The sequence below is a fragment of the Nematostella vectensis genome, chromosome 13 (genome assembly GCF_932526225.1).
Source record: "Nematostella vectensis chromosome 13, jaNemVect1.1, whole genome shotgun sequence".
Lineage (NCBI taxonomy): Eukaryota > Metazoa > Cnidaria > Anthozoa > Actiniaria > Edwardsiidae > Nematostella > Nematostella vectensis.
In genome coordinates this window covers 1,226,339-1,243,630 of record NC_064046.1, presented here as the reverse complement: position 1 = coordinate 1,243,630, position 17,292 = coordinate 1,226,339, and the positions used below count along the sequence as shown (strand labels likewise).

Sequence of the window (17,292 nt, the reverse complement as noted above, 5' to 3'; positions counted from 1 at the left end):
TTCTATTGCATGCTTTGTCTGTTTGCCGTACTTTATCCCACTCCCGGGTGGCATTTAATGTTCAGCTGGTCTGTGTTTATTATCATCTCGGCCTTGCAAATGTGTATTGGCATCAGCATGTAACAGCATGTCACGTACAGCCTCTGCTGAAAGCTGAGACAAGTGTATGCAATGCTTTTTCTGTGGAGCATTCGCTAAAATAGACGGCTACAGACTACGTCTTTTGTTCTTGCTTATGTGGCTCAACGATTAATTAACATTAACGGTTAACCATTTTAAAATTGTTTAAAAAATACCTCACGAAAGAAATTCGAACTCTAAAATAATACAGTAACAACTTGAGATTCAAGCTCATAAATTGACACTAGTTTTGTTTGAATGAGGGTTTGCATTTTGGAGAGAGAGCTCATGGTAGACGGTTGACCGTCGTTTTACTAAGATAAAAAGTCCATTTTTATATAAACGGTCTACCACGGTTGACCGTTCAAAAAAGCCTTAATATATATTTCAAATCATTTGTAAGCTTCATATACCTAAATTGCTTTGTGATGGTAATAGAATAGACGAATGATTGAAGAAAAACTATCGAATTCACCATCTGTGACAACAGATCGTGTGCACTTTCTAACCGAGGGGCTCTAGGAACGGGGCACTACTCGGAAATTCGAACTTAGAGCAGTCGTCGGCGCGACAACGGCCGCGCCGAGTGAGTGTGTTTTTGTCACAGATGGTGAATTCGATAATCGACGGTAAAAAGTGTAAAAAACATGAGTGAAATTCGCAAATCGGTGACATGAGACTCGGTTCAATTGAAAGCTAAGGTATATTTTCAAAGTGTTTTTGTGCTGGATTGGCGGCTGGTTGATGGTCCTCGAAGTAGTTGTGTGGTGGCCGTTAGCCGATGGAGTCCCCAGACTTTCCTATTTTTATTCAGAGAGAGAAACACAATTCGTGGCGGGCTTCAAACTCGCTCTACTGACATTCTATCACCAAAATTGAAGTAAAGGAAGACTCAAACACAATATTACATGGTCTAAAGTTTTATTTTTCACGATAAAGTATTTTTTTCGCTAACATATAAATTCCCCCATACATTCCGTTGGCTTTATAAACCACTGACAGTAGCCTTGGGCTGCCTGCCTCGGATGAAACGGCAGAATATAGCCAGAGAATGAAAGGTTTGCGAGATGCATTATTGTGGACATGAGAACATGTTGATTCATTTTTTAACATCACTAGCTTAAAAAGACATCTTTCTTCTATAGCTGTACGAATTTTGGGCCGATGAATTCGAGCTAAAGATATTTTTTCTGACGTGTTTTCTAGGGCGGGTAAAAAGAGTTTCATCTCTTGTCTCTTTTTACTAGGTGTCGTGACATGGAAGCCATTTCGCAGTCGAGACGGCCGTTAGACCGCTAACCAATAAGAGAGCGCCAGAAAGCACCGGGCGCCGAAAAAGTAGACAAGAGATACAAACGAACACACGCACTAAATCAACAGCAACGCAAAGCTAAAAAAAAAAAAAAACAACTCTAACTTTATTCAAACCGTAGAGGTGAGCTCCCTGTGGCCATGCTAAATGTATAAACACTTGTTGTGATGTACATTGAGAATGAAATGAGACGAGGCTCTCATGTTTTCTACAACAGATTAACCGCCTATTTATCGCTTTCTTTAATCGATTTGTTATTTATACTTATTAGGCGATGATCTTTTTAGTCTCTATGCCTGTATTTGTTAAATTGGCCATGAAAGCGGTGTTTTTCGGCTAAATACTCCGAGGGATGGCTGCTTTTGCAAATGGAGACAATCGACACGATATATAGACAGTCTCTTTGGCAACATCGAATAAATTTTATATTTTACAAAATTATAGTCTGCAAATATCCTAGCGCACCTTCATTTAATTCAAATTAATTGAATAAAATATTCCAAATAGCGCATAGATATCCCAAAAGTATTTTCTGGGGACGTCAACATCTTTACTTTCAAGCTCGAATAATTAATAGATTGAAAAACTTTCATTAGGGTATGCGAATAAAGAGAATACATTTTAAGAAATCGATGATAAGCGTGACAAATTCCAATCATTCCACTTCTGAGACAATCTGTAACAAAAATAATGGGACACTTTCCCTCCCCCTTCCTCAATGTTGGAGGGCAAATGATCACCTTGCTACTGCTTGTGTTTTGAGCTGAAAAATCGCCTCTAACCAATAATATATAGATTTAGGCACTGCCTAAAAGCGGAGCCAGCATTGAACACCTTTTGTGTTGACTGATCGAGGTATTTTGGGGGGATCTAGGATCCTGCTCTTTACTGAGATTTATTTATTGTACCAACCAAATGGATCCAGGCCTTATTCAATAATTTAATTTATGCAGTACATCAAAGTTAACAAACACAATTCCTGGTGTGAATATGGCTGTCAAAGTTGTCAAGAGTCTAATGGTAAATTCTTATGTCCCATCATAGAAGTTCCATTATGAATATTTTTTTAATCAAAACAATACATAATACAAATATATAAGTATCCTGTTCTAAAAAAACCTATTGAGTGTGTACTGCTGAATCACATAGTAATGAACTAGTCGTTTGTGCCCCCTCCCTTATGGTCCCGCAGAAGTCAGGGGTTAATGTGGCGTGTTAGACCACTTTTTAACCAGAATATGTCAAGAGGGGTGGTGGTATTGACTGTTTTTGACTCTTAACTTGGAAACAGGCTTTTATTAAAGTTTAATCCCCCACCCTTCCCTGGGACCATGGGTGTGGGGGTATCTTCTGTTCTTAGGATGTTCTTATTCACTATGGCTAGTGAATAAGAACATCCTACTGTTCTCTTCAAGACATGATTTTTAATTCTCATGTCTTCCAGTCTTTAGTATTCATCTTGGCCCTCAGGTAGTTCCTGGTTCATAAAAGAGTGAAAACAATTATTTCTTTCAAAACAATCTTTTTATCAAGCCATTTATAATCTAACTAATTTTCCACAACTATTTGAAAATAAAAACACATGAGATGCAAGATGCAGACAATTACAACAATACATATTGAAAATAGGTTTTTTTTTATCCTCGGTAAGGAAAATTTCTCTTGTAAGTTGAAAAAGCTGCTGTATCTTCTAAGGATATGTATCTTCTTAGGACTAAGAGCACAGGATATAAAGACAAGAACGGTCTTCTTTAGCAGTATTTGAAAAATGCAACACGATATTGGTTAGCCTTTATGAAATATCTCAACACAATCAATCTGCCCTGAAGAAGTCTTATTAAAGACGAATTACAGTTTTTGTTGTATTGTATTTTATTCAACACAATCAAGAATATAGATAAAACGAAGAATGTCAAAACAAAACCTGTTATGCCCAAATAATTTGATTACTGAGTTAAGTACTCGCATTCTCAAAGCATACAAAAAGGACAACAAAAAGCCTAATAACTGTCATATCCTCAATAGACGATACAAATCGTCGTCCTAAACTCACCTTGCATTGTTTTTTTTTGTCGCTTTCTTGTGGTTCTGTTCGCTTTTTAATGTGAACTGTTACTTGCTTAAATTTACTAGCTAAAACCAGATAAATCTTGGCGTGAATGAATGTTAGTAGATCTCCTCTAGTTGACTTTATCCTTAAGTCACAAAATTTGAGGCAAAATAAATAATCATCGCATAATCGACAAGAACTTTGCCCTGCTCCGTGCTTGTATTTAGTCGCCATTTCGGGGCCGAGTGGGGCCTGGGAGTCGCGCGGCTGACTGACTGGCTGGCTGGCGAGTGACACCACAGGGTACCCGCGCGATGACCACAAAACCAAGTCGCATACCTATACCATATTTCTATGCCTATGGGGCTACGCGCGCGGCCTGCGGCCGCGCTTGGCTCCGCTATTAACACATTGACCCCTCAACCGGCCTGTACCGGCTTTGGGAAGTACCCACAACCCAAAAAATTCATAAATGCAAACTAAACACATTAAGATGAAGATACTCAGGCATCAGTCTAAGGGATAAATGGTCTTGAAGATATGCATCCAACCAAGGTGTTGGCAACTACTCTTAAGCCAAATAATAGCACAGGTTCTTTGACAAATTTCGAATCGAACAAGGAAAGAAAAGCAGAATCACCCCTCTCAATAAAACGCTCAAAATACAACACAAGGGAGAGAGATCAGAAAACACAGCTCAAGACACAATTAGATACCTTTATTCTGATCCTCCAGGTTCATTTCCATGGCCTCAAAACACAATGCCCATTCCTTGAAGGCTTGTAAAACCACTTGGATGCCTTTACGGATTGAAAAGCATTCTGGGAGATCCAGGGAAAAATTCACGAGGCCAGTCAACACTCCTCTCCCCAAAGTCAGATGGTTTTTTATAAGTCTTTTCACCCCGAAGCCAAACAAATCAATTCCAGGTCATACATACCCAGAATAGCAGTGTAAACAATTTTGGAATCAATTTGGTTTCAGAAAAGACAGCATTTAGGAGAACTGTGGTGATTCATTAGAAAATTATTTTCTCATCCAGGCAAAGCCAAACAAGAAAAAATCATCATGAATCCACCTTTGCTTGCAAATATCCATAAGTAAAGCACTCGATTATGCCCCAAAAGACTTCATGATGTCCTGAGACACTCTCCTAATATGCTCATAGCTGTATTTTTGATGAAAAATACACGCAACCATCAACTTGTGCTGGCTTCAGCACAACGACGAGGGATTAAAAGTGGGGACCGCAAAGCACTGTTGGAAGCAAAGCACTGACTAGGTGCAGCTGTGTTTGACTTTGACGGGCTGTATAAAACTCAGAATAGGGGGGAGGTATCTGTCTTCAGTCTGTTTTTTTGTTGTTGTAAATTTAGCTCAAAAATAGCCAGGAGTCAATGGGTTAATCGGGGGGAGAGGGTTAGCGGTTGTTCGTATGGGAAGTGTCCCACTTTACTTTTGTTGTGGATTGTAGCTTCCCCTTGGAGCGCAGGCGGACCAGGATTAGAATCAGTCCCTCGCCTTCGGGAAAATAAAATATAATTTGAAGTTGTGTCTTGACTGTTTTCTCAATAAAGCTAGTTACATTATTATATTAGCCTCGTGTTGTGTTATTAAGGGGAATTGTGGCGCAGAAAGGAGTTTAGTCCCTCGAGAGAAAATTTCCCCCACAAAAGAAACCCTCTCATTTGCGCCGATTGGTTGACGTGTGCATTGTGTGAGCCAGCGTTTTAGGCCTTATTTCTCGCCTTACAGTACAATCTTTCGTTGGTACGTTACTTTTTCTTCTGCCTTGCTTTATAGCTCCTCCTCCCCACCCCCTTAGTTTATTAAAGCAGGGACGAAAGCGAGAAGCTCGGGAAGCGCGGAACCTAGCCTTATAACACAGGCAACCCACAAGGCGACGTAGCAGATCGGTTGACCAAAACGCAGTCAGCCATACCAGTTGATTTCATTGTATATTGGAGACACACTATGCGCTAAAATCTCGAAATAACCATCTAAAAACAAAGTTTGATAATTTACCAATTTCAATCGAAAATATCGCATTGGCTTCCCCAAATCAGCCGATGGTAATGGGCGCTTTTTGACTCGTGGTATTTTACTACGATCGATGACAAAATGGGCGGATGCGCTCGAGTAATATAGCTAGTGTTCTCAATCGAGAACCCCGCCCCCCAAGACCGCGTACGAGAGCGTGCACTTGGGCGCGGTAGGCTGACTTGAGTTAGAAAAGGGCCTGACGGATACGAGACGAACACCAGACAGATAGAAGAATTGACATGGCAGACAGACAGATATACGAAAAAAAAGGTAGACAATGTCCATGGTTAAGTTTTTTAATTCTAATATTTGTTTATCATATATACAATATATTCAACATGTTACAAAGCGCTAAAAATTAGATTTCTTTTCTTGACCACTTATTTCTTGCCAACTCTTTTAATGCTGCCGGTCTGGAGTCTCTTCAGCAAAAGCGCCGTCTCGACCTTGGTTCCAGGCTCCTGTTTCGAGGCGAACGCGCGGTTTAGGTACTTGGTGAGGATGTCGGGACTTATTTGAGGATCAACTGCCTGGAAGGCCTGGCGCACATCCTCAACCGATACCTCGCTAGGGAGAAAATAGACTTTGATCAGCACAACAAAAGATAAGCATAAAAATGATCTTAGCCGGGGGCTTGTGGGAGTCAGATAACCACAAAGCCGTCGACTCATCAGGGAGCAAAAAGGCTTTGATTAGCACAACAATGATGGTTTAAATAAAAATATCGGGGACTTCGGGAGTCTGGTAACAACAGAACCGTTTGAAGAATTAAAAAAAAGATAATTAAAAACAAAACAACAAAAATCTCTAAAGAAGACGTAAGCGAAATCAGGAAAAACTCAGAGATGAACAATCATGTCATGGAAAACACAGGACGTGTAATTGTCCGATGGGTGATTTTCAATGTGGCGTCTTGCTGGTATTGCTGGCAGCCATCTTGGACAGAACGAGCGACCGTGGAGGAGAGAGAGGGATTCTTGTCATTTCTTACCTAGCGCCACCGAGGGCGTTCTCCACTTCCTTGACGTACAAGGCCTGTTCAACCTTGTCCTGATCGCGCACCTTGTCAACAAACGGGCCAGCACGGCCTTCTTCGTCCTGTGCAAGAACAAATGAGATGAGATATGTACCCCAAGTCTGAACGGCTAGGACTCGCAAGGGATATCAACAACTCGGGGTAGGGGGAGGGGGTTTGGGTCCTGAGAGTGTCTTTTTCAAAGATTAGACAATAATCTCCATACTTATCGGCACAACGACCGATAAGTATGACCATCATCCACAGATTGACAAATTTAGTAACATTAACAACACTGATCGTCTTTTTCATAGACAGTTCTTCTTCTGAACCGTTTCGGGCGCCATCTTCAGAAGTAACAAGCATTCGTTTAAAAGCCAGGCGAGATTTCTCTTACAATGCGCAGTTAACTTTCGCCTTGTTTTCAAGCGAAGTCTTGGGTACTTTTCAAGGTGGCGAAGGAAGTTGGCGAAAAGATGTATGGAGATTTCAGCTCAACTGGGGAACTAGGTTAACCAGCTATCCTGGCTATCATTTTAATAATCACAGTCATCACCCTAGCCACCATCACTACCTACCATCTCCGACAGATGGAGGAATCGACAGACGTCGCACAAGATATTAGATATATTGATAATTCAGCACTAAAAGGGTTCTTGTACGTAACGGTGTCCACTGCCATCGTTGTCATTTTAACCACCACAAACACAACTACCCACCATCTATGAAAGATGGAAGAATTGACAGACAAGATGTAAGAATATTTCGACTCACCTCGGTGAAAAGGTTCTTGTACGTAATGGCGTCACCGGGGGACTCCTGCTCCGCCGCTTTGATAAGGGCCGTGATGGACTCGTCGTCTTTGAGGGTGAAGAAAGCTCGCATGCTTTGCTCGAAATCTGCACGCGATAACGAGCCCTGAAGAAGCACAAATGGCAAAAAATATCAGTGACAAAAACTTCCTTTTTCCTCTACCATTAGCCAAGCATGAAGTTTTAGAAGACTCGTGCGTCGTACGCACGCAATTATTTTTCTCCCGCCAATTTCCTCCCAGTTTAGTTGCCGGACACAACAAGCTGTGCCCATCTGGATTCAAAATCAAACCACATCACATAACAAGCTGTGCCTATCCGGTTTATGTGCAATGTATGATTGGAAACCATTTCAGCGCTGGCCAATGAAAAAGTTTCAAGGTTTTTGAATGACGGAAAGCAAAAGGCGATTAATCTAGAAATCTTCGGCAAGAGTTCACTGTTAGATGTGAGACATGGATATCTGACGAATACCTGATTTCCCGACGCCAGGTCCGCCTTTGTCAGAGCGTTGTAGAGTTTCTCGAGCATGACCAGCTGATCGTGGTAGACAGCCTCGTCAACCTGGCAAACAAGGACACACATTAGTGAGCCTCATCAGTTGAAACCTCGTCAACCTGGCAAACAAGGACACACATTAGTGAGCCTCATCAGTTGCACCCCTTTCCCATCCTATACCTGTACACATCATTTTTGTAGGATTCCGTAGAGTACCCATATCTTGAGGTCAGGATACCCCCGTCCCCCGTCCCCTTCATGCCATGGTTAGATCCACTAGAGCCCCACCCTAGAAATATATATCCACCTCTTTTTGTAGGATGCCGTAGAACAGCCCCATCCTAGGGTCATGATACTACCACCTTCCCTTCTCTTTGTTATATATATGCCCACCTCTTTTTGTAGAATGTCGTAGAACAACCCTATCCTGGGGTCATGTTACTACCACCTTCTCTTCTCTTTGATATATATATACCCACCTCTTTTTGTAGAATGCCGTAGAACAGCCCTATCCTGGGGTCATGGTTGTACCGGTTGCATGCGTCGTACAGGTTATATCCCCATTCAATGATCATGTTTTCGATGCCAAACCGACGCTGCAGATATGTGTAGAGGAACTCGCCCAGGTCGCTCCGCTCGCCTTCCACTTTCTAAACATACAACCAAACTATTCAAGGACCGTTCATCCAGTATAATACTCTTATATTCAGTTTTATAATTTTAAGGGGTAGGGGTTGGTGAGAAACCGGGAGACCGAACTAACTGCTCCGAAGAGGGTTCCTCTAAAAACTTTTACTTCCAGTAGGAGGAGGAGTCTGAAAAAATTGTATTGAATGATTTCTTATTCAGCTTCCCCCCCCCCCCCCCCCCTCCTATTCAAATAACATCTTTACGTAGGGACTTTTTCCCGGAATCTTTTCTTAGAAAAAAATTTCGAGTAAATATGCTACTTGCAAAAAGGCTACTTATAAGAATATATTTACTAACAGAATAAAACAGAATATCTTAAAGTGAGCCTTGAGATGCCACCATGACAGTTTTAGGTTTCTATTTAAGTGAGGATGACAGAAAAATGCTATCTGATTGACTTGAACTTCACCAGCCAATCGGCGTGACCAAGGCTCGATTTTCATTTTTTTCGATGAGGCCTAGCGTTGGCTGGAAATCGAGCCTTGGAGTGACCAAGATATGCTTCACTTTTCAATACCAACGAATCCTCTTAGTTATAAAGTTTGAAATATTTTTTTTCCTTAGAATCGCACCTCGGCATCGTGAGCCGCTTTCTCTTGCCAGATGTCTTTGATCAGAAGAGAAGTGTCGCGTTTGCCAAGTCGGCGGTTACGTACTTGACCCTCGAAGCGCAAGAAGCGTGGAACCTCGGGACCAGTTCCCTGTGCGAGTAGACAACGGAGCGCTGACGTTAGCAAGTAAGGCAAGATGGTAAATGCACTTCTTTAAGATGACCGGTTGCTAAACAGAATCTCGCAGTACCGACCCCAGGACACTAAACAGCGGCGGGGTGGCCGGTATAGCGAGAGCTAATCATTAGAGAGGGGTTAATCATTATTACCGCGGTCATGTAAAAGCTAATAGCAATATTATTGGTTAATTATTATTACCGCGGTCCTGTAAAAGCTAATAGCAATATGAATGGTTAATCATTAGTACCGCGGTCATGTAAAAGATAATAGCAATATGACTGGTTAATCATTATTACCGCGGTCATGTGAAAGCTAATAGCAATATGATTGGTTAATCATTATTACTGCGGTCATGTAAAAGCCAATAGCAATATGACTAGCTAATCATTATTACCGCGGTCACGTAAGAAGCTAATAGCAATATGACTAGCTAATCATTATTACCGCGGTCACGTAAAAGCCAATAGCAATATGACTGGTTAATCATTATTACCGCGGTCATGTAAAAGCTAATAGCAATATGATCGGTTAATCATTATTACCGCGGTCACGTAAAAGCTAATAGCAATATGACTGGTTAATCATTATTACCGCGGTCATGTGAAAGCTAATAGCAATATGATTGGTTAATCATTATTACCGCGGTCATGTAAAAGCTAATAGCAATATGATCGGTTAATCATTATTACCGCGGTCATGTAAAAGCTAATAGCAATATGACTGGTTAATCATTATTACCGCGGTCATGTAAAAGCAAATAGCAATATGACTGGTTAATCATTATTACCGCGGTCCTGTAAAAGCAAATAGCAATATGACAGGTTAATCATTATTACCGCGGTCATGTGAAAGCTAATAGCAATATGATTGGTTAATCATTATTACTGCGGTCATGTAAAAGCCAATAGCAATATGACTAGCTAATCATTATTACCGCGGTCACGTAAAAGCTAATAGCAATATGACTGGTTAATCATTATTACCGCGGTCATGTAAAAGCTAATAGCAATATGATCGGTTAATCATTGTTACCGCGGTCACGTAAAAGCTAATAGCAATATGACTGGTTAATCATTATTACCGCGGTCATGTAAAAGCCAATAGCAATATGACTGGTTAATCATTATTACCGCGGTCACGTGAGAGCTAATAGCAATATGACTGGTTAATCATTATTACTGTGGTCATGTGAAAGCTAATAGCAATATGATTAATAGCAATATGATTGGTTAATCATTTTTACCGCGGTCACGTGAAAGCTTACAGCAATATGATTGGTTAATCATTATTACCGCGGTCACGCGAAAGCTTATAGCAATATGATTGGTTAATCATTATTACCGCGGTCACACGAGTAAGCTCACTTACCTGGCCATCAAAGTACTCGGCCCCGGTGGACGCGCCGGACTGTATCTGAGACACGTCCTGTCCGGTCATCTCGGCCAACAGCACGTCAACCAGCTCATCACTTGTCCGGTTCTGGGATAACTCATTCCATCTGTCCGGGCCACCCTCCACATACTGTCCACATTTGTCCCATCTTGGCCTGAAAGATTATAGATACAATCATCTTTGCAATCCGCTATTAAAATACCCTTATCCCAGACAGGATCTCAAAGGGATAAAACAGGAACGGGACTCGCCTTACTTCAGGCCAGGGAAAAAAGCCAGTTACCGGGGAACGAGATTTGCCTTATTTTAGGCAGGGAAAGAGCTGGTTGCCGGGGAACGAGATTGATCTCTTTGTAAGCCAGGAAAAAGAAGCTTAATGGGGAACGGAATTGGCCTTATTTTAGGAAAGGAAAAAGCCGGTCACCGGGGAACGAGATTGATATCTTTGTAAGCCAGGAAAAAAAGCTCATCGGGGAACGGAATTGGCCTTTTTTTAAGGAAAGGAAAATGCCGGTTACCAGGGAACGAGATTGATCTCTTTGTAAGCCAGGGAAAAAAAGCTTAATGGGGAACGGAATTGGCCTTATTTTAGGAAAGGAAAAAGCCGGTCACCGGGGAACGAGATTGATATCTTTGTAAGCCAGGAAAAAAAGCTCATCGGGGAACGGAATTGGCCTTTTTTTAAGGAAAGGAAAATGCCGGTTACCAGGGAACAAGATTGATCTCTTTGTAAGCCAGGAAAAAAAAAGCTTAATGGGGAACGGAATTGGCCTTATTTTAGGAAAGGAAAAAGCCGGTCACCGGGGAACGAGATTTGCCTTATTTTAGGCAGGGAAAGAGCTGGTTGCCGGGGAACGAGATTGATCTCTTTGTAAGCCAGGAAAAAGAAGCTTAATGGGGAACGGAATTGGCCTTTTTTTAAGGAAAGGAAAATGCCGGTTACCAGGGAACGAGATTGATATCTTTGTAAGCCAGGAAAAAGAAGCTCATCGGGGAACGGAATTGGCCTTATTTTAGGAAAGGAAAAAGCCGGTTACCGGGGAACGAGATTTCAGCTATAGGCCCTATAGGTACAGATTTTGCCGGGAATTATGTCAAACATGGGATAGAAATACGTGATTGGGGATTCAGACCATCTCTTCAGGATAATTTAAGAAGATCACCGCAAGCAAGTTTACCTTGGGGTCGCACTCCGTCGCATGGCATCGTTATCGAGAGAAAACTGGTCACGCTGCTCCAAAACTTTGTTATATACTTCCAATAGAGCACTGCAACAAGAATACAAAATACAACTTTGTGATTAATGACGTAAAAAGGAATAGCTGGTCACTCCCGAGTAGTGGCGAGTAACTTCCGATAATGCCAACCCCGAAAAGTACCGAGTTACTTCCGATAATGCCAAATCACTGCCGAATAGTGCCGAGTTACTTCCGATAATGCCAAATCACTCCCTAATAGTAATGAGTTACTTCCGATAATGCCAAATCACTCCCGAATAGTAACGAGTTACTTCCGATAATGCCAAATCACTCGCGAATAGTGCCGAGTTACTTCCGATAATGCCAAATGACTGCCGAATAGTGCCGAGTTACTTCCGATAATGCCAAATCACTCCCGAATAGTGCCGAGTTACTTCCGATAATGCCAAATGACTGCCGAATAGTGCCGAGTTACTTCCGATAATGCCAAATCACTCCCGAATAGTGCCGAGTTACTTCCGATAATGCCAAATCACTCCCTAATAGTAATGAGTTACTTTCGATAATGCCAAATCACTTTCGAATAGCACTCTGCACCCTTCCCATAAAGACAATATATTTTGTTATTTTAGCTAAAAAAAACATCTTGATTTTTTGGCGCGCCAATATTTCCCTCTCCCCCTTAAATCAGTGTTATGCATTCATGTGTTCTTGCAACAGTTCCCCCTCCCCTACAATAAGTGTGATACGTACTTGTGTTCTTGCATCAGCTTCTGGTGATCTGATGTGAACTGCTCGGTGTCTTTTTGAAGTTTCTGAAATAAGGCAATAATTATATTTGTTTTAGACTGCTATGAGCAATCCTCAACAAATCAATTCTCTTTGATACTGATGAACATACTAAGATACCTCAAAGCTGTCATCCCTAAAAAATACCTTCAGATGATACTACATTCAATGAGCAGATTAAAGAGTATGGATTTACCGCACACTGAGCTTCCAGCTTCTCGAAGTCTCGTCTGGGAACAACGTCGCCATAGTCTGACTCCATCTTGGCAAGTTTGTAGTTCTTAGCATCAAGATCCTCCCTCGCTTTCCTTGAAGTGACGCAAAGAAATTGATCAACAATGTTCTCACAGCTAGAGACCAGAAATTAGCCCCTGGGGGTACTCCCTATATCCATCGGACGGGGATCCTCGTCGTATCTTTTAGGGTGTAAATTTGGAGCCTTGGGTATCTTTTAGGGGTGAAAATGAGAATGCCCAGATTTTTTACCTCGGTATCTTTTAGGGTGCTATTATAGCAATCGCTCATCTAACTTGTAGCTCGTGAAAGAGCGTTAAAACGTATCAATTTTCCATTAGAGTCAGTTTTAAATAAACGTTTTTATTACAAATTATTTACGTTAGTGTGAGGTATCCACGCCCACTCTAGTATCTTTTAGGGTTAAAATATAAACAGACCACGCCCACTTTAGTATCTTTTAGGGTTGTTTCCAAAAAAATCCCGACGATGATCCTCATTTGATATTGGAGTACCTCCCGGGAAACAAGAATTTGCTTTATTTTTGGACTCATTTTATTATTATTTTGAATAAATAAATAAACAAGTAAATGAATGAATAAATATATAAACATGGAAGATCATATGTGCCCTTAGTATTCCCTGAAAGCCCACCCCTCCTGAACACCCCTCTTATTCACCCGTGCAAGCCCACCCTGCCACCATGACCATGTGATGCAGTTAGTCTCACTGCATGTACTTACTTGAGTGCCAGTTTGAGGAATGTGACATCCTCCTTCCCCTCCCCTTCCTCGTCAGTACTTGTCTTGGAGTCTTCCTGCTGGTATTTCAGCTCATTGATGTCGGCGATCAACATTTTCCTGTAAGTGACACATGTGTTGGGCATGTCCAAGTGATATTTTGAGGATTTTTTTTTATCAGCAAAGGTAGGCATGTGCCCTGGTTTTGAGGTGGGGAGGTGCGTTTTTATTAAAGCTATTGACGAGCACTCAATGGCAATTGAAAAGTACAAGACTGGTGGCAAGCATAAAGGAGTGCACTTAGCAAACATATTGTTGTCAATGATTTAGTTTAAGACCCTTTAATACACATCCTAGGATACACTTAGGATAGCTAAGTGGTGGGGCAGGGGAAACTGCCCTCCCCCCCCCCCCCCTCCCCCCTCCCCTTCCCTTCCCCACCCCCAAGGAAGGATGAGGAGGAAGGAAGCATCCACATCCCATGGAGCCTACAGGACTGGAAGGCAAATGACGGAATGCGAGTCACAGAATATTAGAAGAGCTACCTTGCATCACACTCATTTCTGTATCGAAGGTATTCCGCACCGACCTCCTCTTGCAGCTAGAAAATAACAAGAAGCTGTTGGGTCATGATCTGTACTTTTATCTTCTTACATCTTTTAAGAATTCAATGTACTTACTTTTTCAACCTGTACCTTTAAGGAAACCTGGTCCTCTCTGAAAAAAATACCATTTCCGATAAGCTTTTATCAGATTGGACAATTTGGGTAAGAAAATCTAACATTCTTTTTAATTACATTTATGGACATAGTCATCTCATGACCATAAAATGATTAGAATTTTTTTTTTTTTAATTTAGTGTTGAGAGATTGAAACAAGTAACTGATAGCAAAACAACCCTTTATCCTCTTAGTAGTTTTGATCCACTTTTTGTGCTCACTTTTACTGATATCAGAGCTTGAGGATACTGCCTTATAAGGGGTGTTATACCCTGAAAAAACAATCTGGCTAACATACTGACTACCTCTACACACACATGTGCCTGACATGTATTCAGTTTCTGTTGTAACTCTTGTTTCCTCCACTCACCTCAGCTGTTCTATAGTCCTCTGGAGTTTCAGGTTTTCCTTTCTCATATCTATCATGTCAGACTTCTCTTCTTGTTTCATGGAGAACAGTTTTTTCTCACACTGCTCAGAGACAGTAACTAACATCGCCTGTAAGTAGATTTTGGTTTTACCATTTGCACCATCTGGGGTGGAAAAGAACGGGAGTATGACAAGAAAGAGAAAAGAAAAGTATCTAAGGGGAGGGAAAAATAATTTTTATCTAAGAGGAAGATGGAGATCAGCACTTTTACCAAGATCATAGATTCTTGATCCCAATTCAATTGCCATAATTAAGATAAAAAAAAGACCATGATTCGTAACCCCATAGAATTCAGGGAGGATGAGGGAGAGTACAGACCCCATCCTGCCTCTCCCACTCACTTTATTGGGTTCTCTGTGGCCCATATCAAGTCAGACAATTTGTATTAGGCTCTCCAAAAATGAATTCTGCCTGTTATAGTCTTTTAAATTTGGCGTATTGAGTAAAAATTGGATTTATTTTTCTAACCTTGAGAGGTTCCAGATCTCGAATTCTTTCCCTCTGGTGAATGAGCATCATCTCATATTCATGCTTGATGGCTGACAGCAGAGGTTTATAGGTCTTGAAGTCTTCTATCAGGTACTCAAACACCTCTCTAAATGCCTAAAACATCAGACAACATACAATATAATGCCTGAAACATCAGACAACATTCAATATAATCTGGTCTGTTTTGATTATATGATGGATTAAATTTCACAGTTGCTTGAGCTTGCGACAAATCTATGAGTCCTAAACTGTGTAGTGTTTTATGAGGAATATGCAAATAGTAAATACTGGTCATTGAAAGCCATGTGAATATTTATAGCCAAATAAACAAAAACGCTACAGCTATTAAAGCCTTTGTTTATATTCACGCGTATTTGCACATTCATTTGATACCATAGGACGTTGCGCATTAGGACACATGGATTCTTCTAGTACAACCTTAGTTGGAATTGGTGTATGAGGTGACAAACCTGTAGCCTTTTTTCACTTGGCACCATCTCTGTACAGTCCAGGGACCTTAACTCCTTCTGTAAAAACGCCTCAAGCTGCTCCAGGAATTTGGGTTTATGGACACCCTTAGGCATAAACTCGGTCGACTGTTTAACAGCACCAGGATTAAGGTCTGGAGCACTTGGGCCAAGGGCGTGGGCAGGCCAGGTATCCAGGGTTCCAGCCCTTGTGTCAACATTAGGCTAAAAAGAATAGGTTAAAGTACCAAGTATTACTAGTAGGCCAGCCAGGCCAGGCAGGCCAGGTATCCAGGGTTCCAGCCCTTGTGTCAACATTAGGCTAAAAAGAATAGGTTAAAGTACCAAGTATTACTAGTTTGTGCAGGTAGAATAGGGGAAGGTAATAAGTAGTTAAATATGCACACAGTATATACAACATGATAGGGGGCCAATAGCCCCAGAGCTAACCCTGGGTGTTTGCAGATTATCTAGGATAGCTAAGTGGAAAAGCACGGGAAATTGCCCTCCCCCTCCCCTCCCCCCCAAACCCAGTAGACTTAAATTTTACAGAGGACATAGGGAATAAAAATAATGATGTTTTGTGATGTTTTATACTGTCAATGTGAGGTATCCAGAGTTCAAAACCATATTCACATTTTTCTAAAATTTCTAACTATTCTCAATGCCTCAATGGATGAGAATATCCAGCATCGTTTAAGCATTTGAAATGCATACTGGATGTTAAACTGAAGATGTGGCCATTATCATACCTGGAGAACTAGGGCCGGAGGGAGAGTGTATTTCTGTGCACCATTAGCAGACGTTAAGGAATAACTTGGCCCACTTAACCCATTGTATTGCTTGGGCACTTTATTAGCTATTTGTGCTTGACTTGACAATGACCTGTGACAAACAGGAAATACAATTACTTTACAGTTACACAATTACATATTCAGTCTATAAGTAAACCAAAAAGTGAAGTCCTCAAACTAATTCAAAATATCTTTTTTTTACAGATAAAAAGCTGATAACTTGATAAATGATTGCTGTCTTGTGTATTAGAAATCAGGGAAAATTGAATCAGGGCATTTGGTCACAATACAAAATGACATAACTCTAAAATAAAACCCAACGAGACGGTTTACTAATATATCGCTATAAACCCAGCTAAACATTCTTCTTCCTTGCAAGCTAGTCTATTCAACTTCACTACTTATATAAGTAAATATAACATCGTAAAACACTAAGTACAAACATAGAAAAGTCTTCTAATAAAATCGCCTTGCAAAACATCGCCAATAAGTAAAATTCAAATGAAAATTCGTATACTTACGGCGGAAGAGGCGGCAAACGTGTATGCGACATTTTTAACTGATATATTTTAAACTGCGAATTTTTCTCGGTGTATTTTCTGAGCGTTCTGCTATCTTCGTCTGGACTCCATCTTGGTTCTTGTTGTTGCTATGTTGAGGACCTTAGTAACCCTTCACCTCGGCCCAGGACTTGCGCGCGCTGCACCACAGGTAGACCATGACAAGACTCTTTAGACCGATACTGAGTCTTCTCCACAGACAAACGTT

General features: G+C 41.1%; 1 protein-coding gene across 2 annotated transcripts; it reads right to left on the bottom strand.

Moving 5' to 3' along the window:
* Nucleotides 1-5,807: 5,807 nt before the first annotated feature.
* LOC5500517 (translin-associated factor X-interacting protein 1) lies at nucleotides 5,808-17,200 on the bottom strand. 2 transcript variants are annotated; one of them, XM_032368920.2, is made up of 18 exons: nucleotides 17,046-17,200; nucleotides 16,483-16,615; nucleotides 15,734-15,955; nucleotides 15,243-15,377; nucleotides 14,715-14,842; nucleotides 14,306-14,342; nucleotides 14,171-14,226; nucleotides 13,629-13,745; nucleotides 12,848-12,959; nucleotides 12,616-12,677; nucleotides 11,842-11,931; nucleotides 10,640-10,817; nucleotides 9,113-9,241; nucleotides 8,330-8,500; nucleotides 7,827-7,916; nucleotides 7,315-7,458; nucleotides 6,517-6,623; nucleotides 5,808-6,092 (listed from the first exon to the last, which is right to left on the bottom strand). In XM_032368920.2, the coding sequence occupies exons 1-18, from the start codon at nucleotides 17,075-17,077 to the stop codon at nucleotides 5,906-5,908; spliced, it is 2,130 nt and encodes a 709-aa protein (XP_032224811.2). In that variant the 5' UTR covers nucleotides 17,078-17,200; the 3' UTR covers nucleotides 5,808-5,905. The 2 variants fall into 2 exon arrangements, with proteins under 2 accessions (XP_032224811.2, XP_048577209.1); XM_048721252.1 differs by lacking the exon at nucleotides 17,046-17,200 and having other exon boundaries at nucleotides 15,734-16,052.
* Nucleotides 17,201-17,292: the final 92 nt, after the last annotated feature.